General features: G+C 35.2%; 1 protein-coding gene across 1 annotated transcript in view; it reads right to left on the reverse strand.

The window, feature by feature from the left end:
• The window catches only part of LOC108370522 (GATA-binding factor C), a gene marked incomplete at its 5' end in the record, with an annotated part of 25,741 nt that extends 15,371 nt beyond the window's left edge, over positions 1-10,370 (reverse strand). The window contains one exon of the mRNA XM_017625852.1: positions 10,227-10,370. Within this exon, the coding sequence (XP_017481341.1) occupies positions 10,227-10,370 (144 nt within the window). The remainder of the gene's footprint in view (positions 1-10,226) is intronic.
• Positions 10,371-19,721: the final 9,351 nt, after the last annotated feature.

Here is a 19,721-nt window from a genome sequence, read left to right on the forward strand (position 1 = left end):
AAGTTGCTAAGTCCACTTTTTATGAAAACTCATATTTTGATATAGGAGGCTAGAGAAATTGAATACGCATCGTTTCGAAAATTATAAAGGTACTTGTTCTATTTTTTCCTCTTCATAAGCAATAAACGGAAAATTTGCTAAGTCCAAAAGAAGCACCGCAAATCCGATAAGGCCAAAATAATACGACATTTTTAAATAAATATCGAAACCTTCTGATTCTTATGGAGTTTTGCTTTGCTTTAAACGCGCAAAATGTTTGATTCAAAGTCTTGCGAAATAGTTAAAGAAAATGGCTATAGGAAGATTTTTTCATCTCCTGTAAAATTTTTAAAATGGGACTTAGCAACTTTTCTTTCTAAGCTAGCGATATATATATTTTTCCTGGGTTTTCATCATTCCTCATCCTTTCCTCATAGGTATCTATCTAAAAGACGTCATACACATATCTAACGTATGCCTTGCCACGAATCAAAAAAATTAGGTAAAATTTTGTAAATTAATAAAAAAAATTTATAAATTTAGTTCGCACTGTAACAAATACTATATAAATAAAAGTATAAAACTTTGTACAAAACTTAGAAAAGTTCATCAAAATTTCAAACTTTTCTGATATGCAGTTTAATATCCCATTTAAATTTTGTACAATATAGTGAAAATTCTGGCTGATTTTTGAAAATTTTTTTCAAACAAATAATTTTTAAGCATAAAACACAACCGACTTCAATTAGGAGTATCGTTAATGTCTTCAAATCTAAACTAAACTAGTATGGGACCACCCTTGGGTACCATTTTTCCGCTAAAAAAATATAAGAATACCGAAACCGCTTCACGTGGTCCAAAGTTATGCGGTTACATATTAAAAAAAAAAAATCTGATGAATTGTTAGCCTCCTGCTTTTTCGAAGTCCGTTAAAAAATGTGACACTGCGTTGCATGGAAAAAACTCCACAAGACCGTCGGGGAAAAAATTCAAAAATCACCGAGAATTTTGGGCCACTTCAAAATTGCAAGTACGAAATTTTGATTAAATAGTTTGATATTCGATGAAAATTTGTGAAATTTTTCTAAATTTTGTACAAAGTTTGAAACTTTTATTTATTTTTTGTTACAGTGGGAGCTGGTATATTTAAAAAAAAAAATTTATTTTATTAGTTTACGAAATTCCACCAAATTTTTTTTTAATGCAATAAATTTTATAAATGAAAAAAAAATTCTGTTAATCTTACTAAAGATATTAATCAATTGAAACTATTTTTGCGACCACATAAATACATACATACACATCTATTAAGTCTCGCGCATTCACTAAAATAAAATGTCCAAAAATCAGGTATGTATCTCCAATACCCGGAAAAGTAGATATATCAAATTGTAACAAAATGCGCAGATTAGCATAGCTTAGATCATTATCTTCGTGCACATCTTTATAAACCTAACTATCTTGTTTTTAAGGGATTCGTCGTGCATGCTCCTTCGCTACCCTCATCTGCTAAAATTTCCTTAATGCCAACAACAGCGACAATAACTACATACAATAATCGTTTATCATTGTGACGCCAATGTAACCGCCGACACTGCCGCCGCCATCAAGCAATGTGTGACACTCGCTAACGCAACAGGACTGTTGGAACAGGATACATTTTCTCGAAATATTAAATGGGTAAGTTGAGTGTTGTAACGTATATATGTATGTACGAAAATATTTCGGTTTTATAACTTTTGGGAGCCTGCTGCTACATAGAGACATGCGTGTCAATGAGCACAGAACTCGAATAGCAACTATACACACCTTCGAAAATAAAAACAGTTATTTGGGCAGACAGTCGCTCAGCAGGATATCAATTTGGCTACAAGGTGTTTTGATATTTTCTATGTTATTTCTTGTTCTCTTTGACTTGTTGTCTGTTATTATACATACATACATACATACACGCTTTGTCAAAAGGAGTCTCACGTACGGGTACGTCGATTATTTATATGCTGTAAATAATCCAATGAAATAATATTTTTATTATCTTTGCTAAAAAACAAAAAACGACCTGCACGAGTACAGGTGTAGGTTTTATGACTTTGCTTAGACACATTAAAGTTTATATGCATTTAATCAATTAAAGATATATGTATGCATATTTTTAATTTAACTTTTAAATGTATTTGTACTGCGCTGCAACTTTTTGAATTCTTTTAATAATTATTTAAAAAGTTTACAACGAATTGTCACAACTAGACTAGGTTGTATAGAAACTTTGCCATAATACCTTTGCTATAAATGGTGGTCTGGCCACACAACATTGTAAGTTGATATAAGCGGTGTAAAATAATAAAAATACAAGTTCACTTAATTTTTTCGGTATTCCAAATATAAAAAAAAAAACAAGGCAATCGTGAAAAATCCCCATCTCCATCGAAAATCAGAAACCAGAAATCGAGGAAAATGAACATTACAACTCTTTTTTTTAACATTTTTTATTATTTTATTGCTTTTGGAAGTTGAGCGCATCTTGTGTTTATAGAACTTTTTATTAAATAAGTAAATAAAAAATTAAAAAATAAGTAATAAAATTAAAAAAATGCTGTTGTCATTCGGAAGAAGTTTGCGATTCGACACCTTGTTAAAGTCAGTATCCTCTGCTTCTGAGAAGACTAGAAATTCGACGATTTTCCAACTTACGCACCATTTTTTAACGCATGCGCAAGGTATCGGAAATGAAAAAGCATTTAAGCACATTCGATAGTTTGACACGGTGGCGACGATATACATATGTATGTATGTAACTTTAAAGTCACTTTTAGTTCATTTATCAAACGGCTCATCCGATTCCAATGCAATGTTGTTTATTCGAGTTGCAATCTACTTTTTCCAATAGGCATAAACTGCAGTTAAGGCTTGATGGAAATCAACTATAATATAAAGTGGGAGTGATCGCGTGTATTGCAAATAATAGTAGAGGTTTCCAAAAAAAAAGTTTCTGCATATTGTACCAAACCTTTATATTACTTTGTTATTCGACGCGCTGAATGCGAATCGGAAGTATGTTAGCCCCCATCACGTCAGGTTCGAGGTCATTTGAAGGTCAAGTAGGCAAAAATTCATTGAACAAACGTGAAAATTCATATATGTATATAGGGTTTTAGACTCGCCGAACCCGAATCCGAGGTCCGTTAACCTCCATAATGTCAAGGTCGCGGTCATTTGAGGATCAAATAGGACCAAAAATTTATTCAATAAAAAAAATTAAATTTTTGGGTAACAGACTTTGGATTCGCATCCAAGACGTCGAATAATATAGAGAGATCTAGAGGTTTGCTTCAATATGCAGAAACTTTTTGCTTTTGTAAACCTGTGTAGTCAACTGAATTGGAAACTATTTTATCAAGTCAGAATCAAATATAAACTAAGCAAAAGCAGTAACATTTATTAAAGTTTTACAGTTTTAGATAACAACGCTTTAGAAATGTATCGTTAGAAAAATAACATACAGCTTTTTTTTTGCCCCAGGCTGTGAAATGCTCATGGCACGAGCACTTTAGGGCTAAGACTAATGTGTACTTTTGAACCTAAAAAATAACCGACCTTATTAAACTGGCATTTCAGGGTACTATTTTTTATATCTACATATAGGGAAAATTTGAAAATTAGATGGGAGGCGGCTCGAGCACCCCCCACCTGCCTTTACCTGGCTATGCCCATGCTGCCTACAGCTTATTTGACAAATTAGTTTACATGCCACACAATGCGTTTGTGCTATTTCGGCTCGACTGTCTGTCTATGGGCGTTATCTGATTTAAAATTGATATGCAAAAATTCTAAACAGTGTACAGAAATATGTAATAACAACAACCAGCCAACAAAGCAAACGATGGGGGCACTGAATTTTAGATAAATTCATGTAGTAGCAACTGTGCTGGCAGGCGGCGGCGATTTGGGTGGCTTGCATCTGTGGCATTTTTTGCACTAATGATGTGGCATGCAACAGAATTGTGCTTTTGCTTTAATTTTGCAGAGAATTCATAGTGCTCGTATGCTTGCTTACATACATATGTATGAATTTATGTAAACAAGTTTCTGCGATGAGCATATTTCAATGTAAAAATATAATTTATATGAGAGCACTGTTTGGCAGCTCGACTCGCCTTGCAGCCACTACATCAAATGAGAAGAAGAAATATTTCAAAACGTCTGCGTTTTACTTTGTTTGTTTTGTTTTTTCAATTGGCCACTGTTCAATCTTGATTAGATGTCAATCAGTTGCATAGCGACACACAGGCTCTCTCTATGCGCAAATGTATGTATGTTTTTCTAAATGCATACGCTTAGCGCGCGTAAATGGGTGGGCCACTGTGCTCTGCCATCACCAACCTACCCTACCCACAACCGCTTTATTCACACTTGTCTCTAGCTATTTGTGTATGTGCACCACGACGAATTCCCCCAACTTTGGACGCCTCATACATTTTTCTATTTGCCAACTCGCGCGCATATCTGCCGGCAGCAATCCATCTGCCTCAAACGCTATACATCTAACTACATAAATGTGTATCTATATGTATACGATATATACCATGTATCTGCATGCGATATCTAGTCATGTAGTCATGTGCGCCCTTTTAAATAACTTCCTCCTCGCTTTTAGTCCGCCCATCGCCAGCGCCCGGCTGTAGTAGCTAGTGGTGCGGGCGTACATTTTTGCGCTCGTAAATTGTCAGCTGTGTGTGGGCTCGCACGTCTAATGCGCGCAATCTGATTGGCGATTTATGGAAATTTTGTTGCCTGCTAACTTATTAGTCGTTGCAAATGCTTGCACGCACGCATACAAGTGTATGTACATATTTGTTTGTATTCTATGTAGGTGTGTGTTTGTATGTCCGTTTTGGCGCGCTGCCTGACCACTGACTGCTGTTATAATTCAGTTCTAATGCACCTACTCACTCTTTATTTGGCTCAGTACTGCTTTGCAGCGGGTTTCTCTCTGCGGTCATTAGTATGTTGGACATCATTTGATGTTGGCTTTAACGACGAATCAACTAACAAATCGACTATGGTTGGCGTTGATGGCGTGGCTGATGATGAATGTAAATTTTTCGCCTGGTGTTAGTTATTGGCTACTAAATTATGCTGTGGAGGAGTGAATTTATGGGGTTTTGATTTTGATGGGCATGCCTTTCGAAAGGAAAATATATATACATATACATATGATTTTATGTAAAAATACATAACTATATAATTTACAAACGAATTTTTGGCGGATGAAAAAGTTGTTGACTTTTAGTTTAAAAGTGGTATTCTGATGAAAATTAGGCTCCAGTTCGATTCCGGATGCAAGGTTGTATTTACAGAACCGATTTAGAAGCGCTTACAGGGCAGTTAGATTGTCACTAGAAACACTTAAGCTCCGACCTCTCCATCTATTTCCCAGCACTTCCTTGGGGTATCAAAAAATATCTCGGCTTGGAAGAGAGAAGCTGAGATTGTTCTCGGTATCATCGCGATAGACTCGAGATCCTTACCCTGTGTCAGTCTGGCAGCCTTAGTAAAGGATCGATAATGTGTAAGATCGGGCATAGGATTAGTGTTAAAGCAACACTCAACCTAAGCGAACTTAACATTGTAGTCCTCTTCAGCATAGACAGTGATGACGTACGATTCTGAGGCATTGAGAAGATATTAAGGTCTCCATCTCTTTCTCTCTAGAAATTTCCGCCTTATTCCATAAAAAAAGAATCATGAAAGCACATATTTTTTTTAAGGTATCAAAGGTCTCCCTGAATAAAGATATTACGTGACGAAATATTTAGCAGTAAGTACAGAGTTATAGGCACATGGTGACATTTCTTTGACGTTTGCTCCAGCACACCACAGATGCAAAGCTGATAATGGATCTTATCAGCGAGGATTTTTCTAAGTTATAGACGCCACGTTTTACCAAAGACTTGTTTGCATTGTCAACGTTAGACTCCCATTAAAGTTTACTGTAATAAATTAACACTTAAATACTTCATTTCGGAGAAGTCTGCCTATTGAGGTCCAACCTTCTTCTTCTAGTAAGGGCCACAACACCATTTTTCGTTTGGTTAGCGGATAGCTCATTCGCACTACACTCACAGGTAAATTCTGGCAACTGTCTTCCAACTCACCGCAGTCGTTCGTAAGACAAAAGTCTTCAATTTTCAATTCTGGCAACAATCTTGAAAACTCTTTACTATCTTTCGAATGACTAAGTAAAAGATCTGCTAAAGAGGACGTCTTAGCGTTATGCGGTTCGCCTTTTACACATAAGCTTTTAAAAATTCTTTCAAACCAATAAAAATTAATAAATAAGAGAAATTTAATTTGTCAGTGTTATTGTGGCTTATTAAGAAATTTAAGTTAAAAAACGAAAAACCAAGATTAAATGAAAATGAGTAAAGCAAAAAAAAAAAAATAAAAATATTTTTAAAAGTTAAATGAAATAAAAAATAAACGAAAATAAAAAAAATAGAAAAAATAAATAAACTAAGATCCTAAATATTAAATGAAATAAAAATATGTTTTTTCTTTTTAAAACAATAAAATTTAAAGCCATAAAGAAAGTTAAATTGAAAAAAAAAAATATTAAAAATATTTAATTAAAAAATAGAAAAAATACGCTTCTAAAAATTTTATGAAATAAAATCTTAAAGAACAAGACAGAAATGTTATAAGATACTTTTCTAAAAATTAAACGAAATTAAAGAAAATATATTTGTTTTCTTAAGGCAATGAATCTGAAAATAAAAAAAATTAAATTAAAAAAGGAAATATTTTAGTAAGAAAAAGTTCTTTGCCGGAGGTTTCGAACCCGGATCTCTCGAAAGGCACAGCAGTGCTTTACTCACTCGGCCATTGCGACTGTTGGAGAAACGCGGGCTAAATGGTATATAAGTACTTCCTCTCAAAATAGATTTTCACCCCGAGTGGTGAATGAGAGAGCGAGAATACATACTAGAATAACAAAATTCTTTCGAACTATCTGTCTTTCATTTGTCTTATAAAAGACTTTGTGCTATCTTAGCCAGAGTTTCCCTGTAAGTTTCAACCTGATTCAGTGTTCTTTACGCTTTCCAATAGCCCCAGCGCAGAATACCGTCCCTATGAACTACGCACGTCACACACTGACCCCTTCTACCTGAATTATAATTACCCCTTGCATTAGCATTCCACGAATCCAGTACAGGCATGTCCTTGCACAGACAGAGTATGTGATGAAAGCGCCGCCCTACGAATGTGCAACTCAATCAATCACTCCAAACATTTCAGCATACAGGATATTATCCTAATAGGTCTGAAGCTTTTACCACAAATAGTTTTCCTTACCAAATTAACGTATAAAAGCTGACGTCCACTAAGCAAGTGCACAGTGCGACACAGTGAAAATCTTGTTCACGGTTGCCTACAGACGCACAGAAGCATCTTCTTTGAGTAAAATATTCAGGATGTCACTAGGTCTGGGCGATTTGAAGCTATCAAAATGTTCGAATGCATATCTTATGGCATCTTCTTGTGCAAAAAAAAAAATTGTATCTGTGGTTCTTATATTCTCTAACTCTCCGCTCTAGAGAAGGGCATTTGTAACTATAGTCTGGTTTCCAGGGAAAACGCCTCGCTCCTTTCCTCTCCCTGATGGAACCATCACGTCTTTTTAGTGAACCCATTTTAAGGGTTACGATGAAAAAATAGTATCTACCATTTTTTTTTTGATGCACTCTAATGAACATATATATTTCAATGACGCGTTATCTCGTATTTCTGCGATGAATTTGGCGCCCCTTGCTTTAGCGAGTTATATTAAAAAAATTTCTCACTGACATGTAAACGGCATTATTCGTAAAACTTTTCACACAAAAAAATATTAAAATTAATGATAAAAAAGAAACATTAAAATATGCAAACGCCTTGCAGCGTACTTTGGAAAACTTTCAAGGTAGTAAATGGCCGATGGACAGGTGAAATACGAAAATTTTAAAACCAGTATAAATATTTTCAAACTTTTCTGCTGAAATTTTTATAGCACAAGACATTGCGTTCTATGGCTTTCCATCCCCCCAGCCACCCTCAAATGCGGTTACAACATTTTTCTTTTAATTTATTTTTATTTTTTGCGGCTAATGAATTTTTAATGTGCACTGACGCGCAAAACTTTACCATGATGGTGTATTTTTTGTTATTCATACCTTTTACTGCTACCGGCAAACAATTGCTAAGTACATAGATGCTGAGCGGTGTATGCATGTGCTACTTTGTTATTGGACAGTGGGCAACGGCACACTTACGCATTTTATTTTTTTTTATTTTTGTGAAGTTTCATGAATTTTTTAGGCACGCCAAACATGGTTCAGCCAAACAAAAAACATAAAGCGCATAAGTAAACCAAAGTTCATTTACACAAAAAAGAGGGCGCAAAAAAAAAACGAAAAGAAAACCATACTTTGCCACCGTTACTCACTTTCAGAAAATTGAATTTCACTTCCACATCAATGGCGCTGCACACAAGCATTCACAGCGTCACCACCTTTGCAGCATTAAATGTGTATGTAGGTATGTGTGTAAGTGCTTGCATGCCGCCCATCGCCATAACACCCAAGCACCCACTCCAAACCCACGTCGCATTCAACTTAACTACACATAAATTACCCCAATTTAGTCGGTAAGCGATTTCCTCCCCATTTATTTTCCAACGGCATTGCTTATCGCATCTATACAGGCCGCGCAATGCACGCGGCCGCCACTGTTTGTTGCTTATCGTATCGTCAAACAGAAGATACATACATATACACACCCGTAACCAAAATGAAACGACAACAAAAGCAACGCTCTTTAACACACAGCATCTTTAAATAATCATCAACAATTCATCAAAACGTTTAAGCGTCACACCAGCCGGCGGCAGCAACATGGCAAGGTCGAATGATTGAATGCGAGGGGTGAAATGTGATCTTGTTAGCATACTCGAACTGACCGACCGGCTTTGTGCTTTTGTCGTAGTTGCCACAAGAACATTGCACCCGCCTGAATAAAGTGCAAATCTGATTTCCGTTTAAGCTTCACACGCACGCCGCTCCCCACATAGCAGCGCGTATTAAGTACTTGCTCACTGTCTGTCATTCACCCCAATCGCCTAGTTTACACTTACATACATCTACTCGCTTACAACCAACTGCTAGTTCAACATCTTTGATCTGCGCCCCTTAGCGCATACGTATGGGTGTCAATTTTAATCTCATCACATTTCCGCTACCCTGCACTTGATTTCCGTTCCCGAGCGGTAGCGCTTGGCAGTAGTAAGGCAGCACAAAATTTGGAGGAAAGCGGCCACTTGCCATGTGGGAATACAGCGCGCAAGAGTATTGCGCTGTGCGTGTGTGTGTGTGTGCGTCATATGCGCTAAATGGTGTGTGAAATCGCTGCCGCGCACTCAGCGATGGTTAAGCGCCATGAAGTTTATTTTGCCGCCGCTGCGCGCTGCTCGTAGTCAATTGTGTATTTGTTGCTTTTGCCAATTTATTGCTTTTTGTTTTTGTTTTTGTTTGAATGCTTCTTGTAGTTGCTTTTGTTGGCATTATAAACGATTTAAACGCTTATATCATTAAACTATCATCAACGGATTTACGGCATGCAGCACCCGCTGTGCCGCCGCGGCGCTTACACCGGAATTGCACTCCCTTTTTAGTATATCCGCCACGACGCCACCGCTTGGGTATGCGACTTTGGAAATTTGTTAGCGCATTTCAGCGTTGTTGGGCAAATAAATTCTGACAGGATGAACATGCTAATATGCAGATATTTATGCATGTATGTATGTGTGTATACTAAGATATTTACTATGCATAAATCGTCTGCCGTCTCTAAGTGTGTCACTTTTATTAGTGGCGCGCGCGCGCGCGCTCTGATGCAACCAAAAGCATATGCAGCGCGGATTAACTTAGAATGTTGGCAGCTAGTTGTAACTGACACGGCTCCCACGTGGACATTAAAGCGCTGATGAAGTTCGCAGCGCTGAGTACTATTAATGAACTTTAGCATTTTTATTTGTGCTTTGCATGAAATAAATCGCGGAAGTCATTTATATTGCCAGGCGCGAAAATTACGTCAGCGCGCATTGCTAAGAGCGGCTGCGAATATGTTTTTTTGCTATTATTTTATTTATTTATTTTTTTTGCGAAATTTCACAAATAATTTATCTTTTATAATGCATACTTTCTTGTACTTACATTATGCAACTTGTAGTAGAGGCCGCATGCATTACACACTGGTTCACCGCTTGCGTTCCGCCGCCAAAGGGTTGTCGTTGTGGTTTTGCAATTCGCACATGATGTCCCCGCTCGTTTCGCGGCGCTTTGTAGTGACTGCAGCGTCTAAAAAGAGAATAGGAAAGCGACGTTTAATAAAAGTGGGTGTGAACGACAAAAAGGGTGAATATTATTTCAGCTAAGTAAATTTTGTTGGTAATAAATTTAATTTTGTTTAATTTTTTGTGAGTGGTATGTAGATATGAAATAACACACAGATTGTGGTTGATTAAGCAATTCGTCTTGTTTGCAGATTTATGCGGAGAGTCATTACTCACTGATGCCATCAGTGCACATAACTGAGGTTGTGGGATTAATGAAGAAGGCTCTGCTTTGTTAAGGTGACCATCTTACAAGAACATACATGTACAATACAGTAACTATATTGGAGTTAAAGCCATAAAGATGCATCACCTATTCACATCTGGATAACATCCTTGGAACACTCTTTGCGATTTGAAAAAGAAACAGAAGATTTTAGAAACGACTGGCGTGTTTTACAGCATTAAAGAAGAAGAAGGAGACGCGGAAGCTCATGTTCCTTCCTCTTCCTTGATCTCTCAACTTCGGCAGAAGTTGTCTCTGTATTCCCATTAGACTGTGTCCATTGATATACCAACCAGTGAGGTAATGAAGAGGTGATCAAGCAGAAGTAGATGCTTAGATATTTTTCCATGAATTTCTCGTGAGATTTGCCGGATAACGTCGTAATTTAGCCGCAGTTTAATTGAAGACAAGGATAAATCAAAAATCGTTTTAGAGTTAATTCTTTTACTTGCCAGCTCGTCCCCGGTACAATTCCCGGAAGTATAGCTTGCTGCATTCAATTGCTGCTTTTGAAGTGGAATTTTTGCACTGAAGGGAGTGGTTAGTTGCTGATCCAGCTCCTTCCGTACAGTTAATATTTTTAGCCAATTGCATGGTAATTACGCTGGAGTTTGACTATTTAACAGACTATTGGAAAGTGGAATATAGTTGCAAAAGCTCCGGTATGGGTCAAGGATAAAGCGCTGTAGTCCCGAGGAAAAGACTGGGCCTTACAACAGCTTTCTCTCTTATAGTCGCTTTGAATGCGTAAAGAGCGTAGAAAGATTTTCTGCGGTAGTCTTAAATGTTGCAGTTGTGTTAAGCTTTCTAAACATTTACTTTGAACTTTATTTATAGCTTAGAAGTATGGTCACCGTAGCAATAGATTTTTAATGTTTTTATACAAAAACATTTAAATTTTCCTTTTTATCAATGCAAAATAAAACACAAAGATTTATGTAGAAAATAATGATAATATTAGATTTCTATTTTTTAGCTTTTTTAGCTGAGCTTTAAATGAAACGCCGAATTTTAAAAATTACAAAGCTAGGAACTGAAAAACTGAAAGAATATTTAATATTCTGAGAAAAAACCACTAAATAATCGAAAGACGCCAGAAAAAATCCCACGAAAAATCGCATATAATTTAATTAATTAATTTATTTTATTTTTTTATTCTTAAAACATTTTTAAAATTATTTTATAAAGGGTACAAATTTTTAAAATCATGCGAAATTGTGGAATACAGTGTGGGCGGATTCTCGTAGACCATCAAAACAAGGTCCCTTTTTGCATTCAAAACCTAAAAATTATTTTACTTAGACGCTCATCTTAATACATTTTCAGTTTAAAAGCTTCGTTCTCAGAGAATAGCATTTTCTGATATGAAATTAATTAATAGTATGAGCAACACATGTATCGTTTTTAAGTGAATTCTTTCTCCTTATCAAGTCAGTTATCACGATATTTATGCAGATATGTGGTCTTATTCACCAACACAATTTTCGATTACGCGTTCTTATTATTTGGGTTCTCAACTCCTTTATCAAAAATTAATCGATAATTTTTGACGATGTTGTAATCGATTATTTATCAATATATTTAACTTCCCCGCTTGCGATATATTTAATAATGTTGCTGCGGAATACATTATTGAAATTTTGATCGAATTGATTTAGCGATATTTACGTGTTATTATTAGTTTTCTTATCATAGGTTTACATATAAGCTTAGCTTAACTCCCAAATCTGTAATTTAAGAAGGAGATTACCCATACACAAGTTCTGTCTTGTTAATTGTAATAAAAAAAACCTCAGATTAAACCGATAACTTTTCGATGACAAACCTAATTTAATAGATTTTTTTGCGGAAAAGTGGAGAAATTCCGAACGTGAAAGTAGAAAAACGCATGCAAGCAAAGAAAAAAGGTATGTATTAAAAAAAAAAAATTAACTTAAGGTATAATAAATTTGCCTAATTTATTTAGCAGAAAAAAGTGAATTGTGAGAAAAACGATCACAAAAATCTTAACAACTAACAATCCAAGATTTGACTAAGTAAACGGGGTGATTAACGATAATTTTTAAGATTGAAGCAGTAAATTTACGAAAAAGAAAAAATGTGACAAATTTCAAAAACCAGTAAAAAATCATCGCAATTAACTAAACTATGCCGACAAAAATGTTTTATTGTATTTAAAATAAAAAAAAAAATCCTTTCAAATAATGAAGATTTACAATTAGGCCCAACGGTGCACAAAAATGAGTAGTATGTGGCATGAATAGTATACGAACGCACACAAAAGTATTTCAAAACATGAATTCCCAAATAAATTCCAACAAGTGTGAATACCAGCACGCAGTACACAAATCAATATCTATATGTAAAATCGTTTTTTTTTGCAATCTTGCACAAACACAAGAGTAAATACCAAAGCCCAACATACATACTTACATACTAAAAGGAAGCATTCGCTCTGCGACCTGTCGTTTAACTTTATGCCCATCCAAAGCAAACGTAATCGGCACGAGAGCGCTCACTACTTTAATAGGCCACTGCGGAGTTAACACCCGATTCAGCAAGTATGTATGTAAATATGTACGTAAAATTATACGTAGTGGAAGTATGCCGTTGGAGTAGACGTGTGTGACAAGTATGAGGCAAGAAGTTTGCCGAAGTTGGAGAGTAGTGCGCAGGAGTGAAGGAGTTGTTTGCTGTAGTGGAGTGGAGTGCAAATGTGGCGAAGTAGTGAAATAAAGTAGTATCGAAGCGGAGTGTAAATGCTGAATTCATTAAAATGGACCTTGTTAGCATTAAAATGCATTTTCTTTTATTTTTTTAACTTTTTATTTTTAATTGCTGTTGTTTGCGTTTTGCTTAGTTGCCTTTTTCGAGGTGTGAAATGTATTGCAACAACGAAGAGCGACGTACGCCTATCGACGGATTCGATAAGAAAAAAATAATGTATAAGTGACTAACATTGCAACAACATCGTCAACACTAGAGACCAGAGAGTTTTGTCGAATTGTCATGTTAACAACTTAATTTATACTGTTTGATGTGGATTGCACATACATATGTATGTATGTATGCATGCATTATTGTACGTATGTATAGCTGCTATGCGCAATCGGCGATTCAACTGCCGATTTCATGTTGCTGAATTTTTGTACGTAGATAGTGAGTANGACAAAGATGAAAGGATGAAATTTCACTTCTTTTGCGTGTAGAGACTACACGCACTTTGTTTTTCATAGCAAAAGTACACAAAAAAATGTAAAGGCAAGGGATCGAATCTGAGTATTACTAGGTGCTAAATAACTATGCACTTCTAACCACAATTACGGTGGCCGCCTAATATTGCTCGTTAGAATATGGAGATACGAATGTTGGGCGCGGCAACAGTACAGAATACATATTCGAAAATACGCACGAACACCCATGGAGTAAAAATCAGTAACAACCGACCTGGCACGAACCAGCGCGAATATGCACGGATTATCTGGAATTTCCCCATCGAAAAAATTAAGCACAATAAATGTTCTATGATAAGTTACTTGTTCAAAAAATTAGAGGCAAATAGTGCTTAACATATATTTAAATTTTCTTACAGATTTTCAAAAGTTTTTGAAGTGGAACTTCCTTAGCGGCGGTTGGTTGGTTGGGAGTAAATTGGCAAATTCAACGGAAATCGTGCAACGGAAATGGTTGGGGCTGAAACAAGTGCTTCTCCAGTTTATGCACATGGTATTAATTTAACAAAAACCTTCTAATAAAAGGTTAAAGAATAACACTTAGAAAAAGACCAATATAATAATGAAAGTAAAGGTGAGTACGTACGTAAATAATGAAAAGAATAAAGGCAGTGGTAAAAATAAAAACAAAACCAAAGACATTTTCCATAGAACCTAAATTATTTAGAAATATACTTAATGAAAAATCACCTAAAAAAATAGGTGCATGGTAATGGGTTAAAAATGTATATAAAAAGAATTTTGAAATAAAATTGTGGAAATATTTTGCAGTGAAAGCTATAATCCAAGTCGACTTCTTCTGTCTACCAGAAAACCAAGTACATACACACACACATACACTCAGATCTGTATGCACACCTCAATTGTGGGCGTTTCAATTAATTTCGAATTTCGCACATTTCGCCAAAACTAAAACGGTCTGTGGAAATCCGTTGCTGCCCCAATCACTGCGGGTGAACCATGTTGCATGCATTTCTCGCCAGTTGTTTTTATTGTTATTGCCTCAATTGAAGTGTAAAATTATGTAAACGAAAATTGTGGCAAGTTCGTTAGGCATGTGGCATAAGTGGCACAGTGCAGCAATAAACATTAGTTACGCCTGAAAAGAAGGCAACAACCAGGTTGAGGAAAATTTATGTGTTTGCAAAAGTAAAACAAAAAAAAAAACAAAAGACAACAACAACCTTCAAAACATGACTAAGTAGTTGGAACAGGTGTGGAGGTGAGCGAGAAGCAAGTATTGGTAAAGAAACATGCAACAGCGATTGAAAAAACATCAATTAAAAGTTCATCGTCAAACATGATCAATAGCAGACAGCGAACACAGCGCAAGAGGCAGAGCAACGACAAGAGAAAAAAAATTAGTAGGTAGATAAAATGTTGTCTACAACCAAGGCAAGGCGAGAAATGCGAGCGTTTGAGCGTGTTGCATGAACATGATCACGATCAATGCAGCAACAAGTAGAAGAGTAAAGAAATAAAAAATCAACGTCGAAGGCGAGACAAAATATTGCTCGCTAAGAGGGCTAACTAACTAACTACTTCGGCATGTGCGTCTACGCTGCGAACGCAAGCTGGCAAATCGGCAATGGCACATTACCGGCTGTGGTGCAGGCAGACCTAGTGGCCACTTTAGTGTAGGAAATAAATGAAAATAAAGTAAATTCGAAATTTCAAAAAAAAAAGAGTCAAAAAAAGAGCTTAAGACACTGTTGCAGCAGCAGCATCGGCAATAGCAGCAATGAGGTCGCTCAAGTGGCTTTCAGTTAAGACTTCAACTGAAAAAAATTAAGCTGCAGCAAGAATGAGGGGAAGAACAACAACAACATTGGCATGCCGTTTCACATCCCATACGACAGAACGTACGAATGCAAGTTGCAGGCAATTCGTGGAAATCACGGAAGGACGAGTCACAAGCAACGATAAAGAAATTAAAAAGAGCGACCAAACCATGGAAGAAATTAAATAAAAAAAAATTTTTCCAAAGAAGGCCAACTACTTTTTGTTACTTTTTTTAATTTTTTGTCACTGCGAACCGCGCTTTTTTATTTTACCACACTGATGGAGCTGGCTGGTCCACCTCTGGCGGTGGGTAAGCGTAAGCAAAATAAAAGTAGCTGTTGGTCGTCATGTGAAGTTTTGTAAAATTGTCATTTTAATGAATTGATGCTGCTGTTAAATAAAGTTCTTATGAAACGCTAACCAATGGTGGGAATTTCGAGTGAAGGGCGCAGGAAAGCAGCGAAGAAGTAAGGCAACTGTGGGATGAGGAAAACGACGTGGAGTATTGGTTTTTTGTTGGCATGTAGTTTTATAGCTAATTTAATTTTAGTGTAATTAAGGAAAAGTTTTCAAAGTTGTCGTTGAGTTTTAATAATTTCGTAATAATATTAATAAAAACCTTATAAAATTTTTTTTTGCAAGAAAATCCTCAAGGCCATTCTAAGAAATATTAAAAAACGGCGAGAATTCTGAGCTACTTTAAATATGCCTTTTATTATACTAAAATTAAATGTGCTATAAAATTGTATACCGAAAAAGTCTTTCCATTTACCAAATTGGAAATTTTGTTGTAAATTCGCTAACATTTTCTAAGTTTTTTTACAATGTTTGAAACTTTGAATTATGTATAAAGATTTGATTATAGTATGACCTGTGCATGTTTTTATATAAAATTAAGGAAAAAAGTAGCATAAATAATATACATAATATGCGAATACTGCTAAAAAATCACAGTATTTTTTTTTGATTCAATGTATTTACTTTAAAATTGAAAAAAAAAGAAATTGCCTGAATCAATAGATAGAAAATGCTACACGCTCGCTAATATATCTAAGAGGTATTAATAGGGCATATGCAAATGCGCAACTTACAAAGTAATTCGATAATTTGATAAATTTTGAAAAATTGCCCGTTTCGTCTGTGATTCAATCTTAATGTTGGTAATTTTTTATTATTTTTTAGCGTTGGGCGATATATCTAAATGACTTTGAGTTGTTTTTAAGTTGATTATATATAGTACATACATACGTGTATAAGGGTAGTCCAAAAATACCCAAAAAAATATGCTATTTGGAATTTTTTCTACGATTTCATTGCATTTCTACGAAAAAATGCATTTGATTTATATAAAATATATGGAAAATTTTAAAGTTCTGGCGGCATCACTAAATGTCATCAATTAAAAGAAATACTGGTCTCCGATTTTTGCTATTCTTCAGTTCTGGGGTGGCTGAAAAGGAAGTTCCCCCTAATGTATATTCATGCTTTCCATTTCCAGACAACCGGTCAGGTACGAGCATGATTTTTAATTTCGACCAAACTCAAATACATTGTTTGTTGGTCCAAATAATGAGACACGTATTTTTTCTTTTGGCTCGGAAAAATTTTTCGGCCGAATTAAACGCGATTTTGTTTTTCAGGCAAAAATCGATTATTCGAATTGACAGTGAGAATGTTTTTTTAAAATGCCCATAACTTTGTCAAAATTTAATAGATTCCAACAATGTTTTTACCCAAATGTCAGTAATTCTTTTCACTTCAAGATAGAATGATATAATTATTGATTTTCATTATTTAAAATTTTTTATTTAACAATAAACAAAAAGTGCATATTTTTTTTTAAATTTAATTTCTCAAAAAGTGTATTTTTTTTTTTCTCTCAAACTTATTTACCGGGAAAGAGACACTTTGAACTACAATCAACCCAAATCTCTAATAGCGAAGATTTTTTTTTTCTGAGTTATGATATTTTGTAGAAAATATACGTTTTTTGGTACATACTACAATATTCTTATATTGTTTAACTAAATGGAACATATGTATGTAATATATCAGCAAAAAATACAGCCGTGATCATTTTTTGTGTATCAAATAGATATTAGAACACACTTTCCACCATACAGTTTCGAAATACAAAATCACATTTTCCCGCTTTTTATAATCGAAACTGTATGGTGGAAAGTGTGTTCTAATATCTATTTGTAAAGCACACATTCGAAAAAAAAAACTGCACGGTAAAAAATCAAGTCTAACCCAAGCCGACGAGGCCTGAAATTTTATTTTCATTACCACTTGAGAGATTTATTGTAGAACACTTATATTTACATTCAATTTCTACATAAATATTAAAAATTTTATTCAATTTCTTTATTCTTAATTTCTTGTGTGTTCATGAGAATTCTCAAACTCCACCTTGTTGCCACTCCAAATGTATATTTTTCTGCTTTACGTTTATGTAGTTATTTACAACATGTCCCTGCAAAAAATGGGACTAATCCGGGATGACCCCGGGAGCAATCGCAAAGGAGCATGCGACTAATACCACTTTTGATCTCTTTATATGGAATGAACTGTTCGCTTTTGTTCGAGCATGTCTTATGAAGAGACTAATTGTTCACCTTTATACCCGAACGGGTATAAAAAGCGACTAGTCACTTTTAAAAAATAAAAATAAACATTTGCGCCAGTTGAGATTCGAACCGGGGTGCTCAGTTTTGTTAGTCGTGCCAACGCCGCACATGAAATTGCATTGACTAAATGCGTACATATCATTATATCGTTAATAGTACCCGTTAGAGTTGAGTTGGGGACTAATTGATCTCCAATTATACCCATAAGAGATGAGTCGAGACTAATTGACGTCCATTAGTACCCGTATGAGACTAGTTGCGACTAATTAATGCCCTATTGTACCCGATTGAGAGTAATCTCGGAATACTCTCTTTAGAGATTAGTCGCACAATTTTTTGCAGGGGTACTTCGGAACATACATATATATATACGTACATATGTATGTGTGTATTCCACACACCTATAATGGCGCGACTATTTTTTGCGCAGGAAAATACTAAACATTCAAGGTTGTTGTATATGCGTACAAACGTACGCTTTTTCATATTTTCACTTTCTTAGCCATTCTCAATATTTAGTACACTTGGTATAATTTTCTTGTAAGGAAATCGCCTGTATATATGTATGTAGAGTCGTGGTAAAAAAATTGAGCCAATATTTGCCCACGTCTGTATGTACATGTAGGCACATAAGTTTTTTAGAATTAAATTGCTATAAAATTTAATTGAGAAATAATAACAGCTTAAATTATATCTTTGAAAAAATATGTGTAAGGCTATGAACAACTTGCACACTACTTCGGGTATACATATTTCGATTTTTTGCTGCTTTAAGTGATATATCCGTTGTATGTTTAAGATTTATTGTCTTATCTTTGCATTGCCATAAAGCATTGGCTTTATAAAGTTAAAAAAATTAATGAAGTGTGAGCATTAACACCTAATACACATGTAGGTAAAATATACATACATACATATGCACTTAGCTATGCATGAAGAACATAACGAACGTACATACATACATGAAATGCTGTAGAGAACTTACAAATCATATATGAGCACGTAAAAAGTATATACATACATATGTACATTTGTAGTTGTGCGTGTAAATGAGAGTACTCGATTCTCGATACCTCGATACCGGCGTATAAGCGCAATAAATCAAGAATATAGAAATGACAAACTGTCAAATATTGACAAGATTAATTGAAAGGCAAGCAGACTTGTTTTTTATGTAGTATGCAGTAATATGTAGATACATACATACGTACACATGTATGAATGTGTGTAATTGGCCGCTTGGTAATGCGTAGGCAGTCTTAAGCGCCAAGTAAAAATCACTTGCACTTGAAAAAAAATGCAGCTTAAGAAGGTACAAAAATAGTAGCAATGAGACACTTCAGCAAGAAGTGGTGAAACACATAAAAATAAGAAAAAAATAATAATGAAGACAAATAAAAAAAAATGAAATAGTTGTGGGTTGCCGCCATAATATTTATGCATGT

Source organism: Rhagoletis zephyria, unplaced genomic scaffold (genome assembly GCF_001687245.7).
Source record: "Rhagoletis zephyria isolate East Lansing unplaced genomic scaffold, Rhagoletis_zephyria_1.1 Rzeph_scaffold_04291, whole genome shotgun sequence".
Lineage (NCBI taxonomy): Eukaryota > Metazoa > Arthropoda > Insecta > Diptera > Tephritidae > Rhagoletis > Rhagoletis zephyria.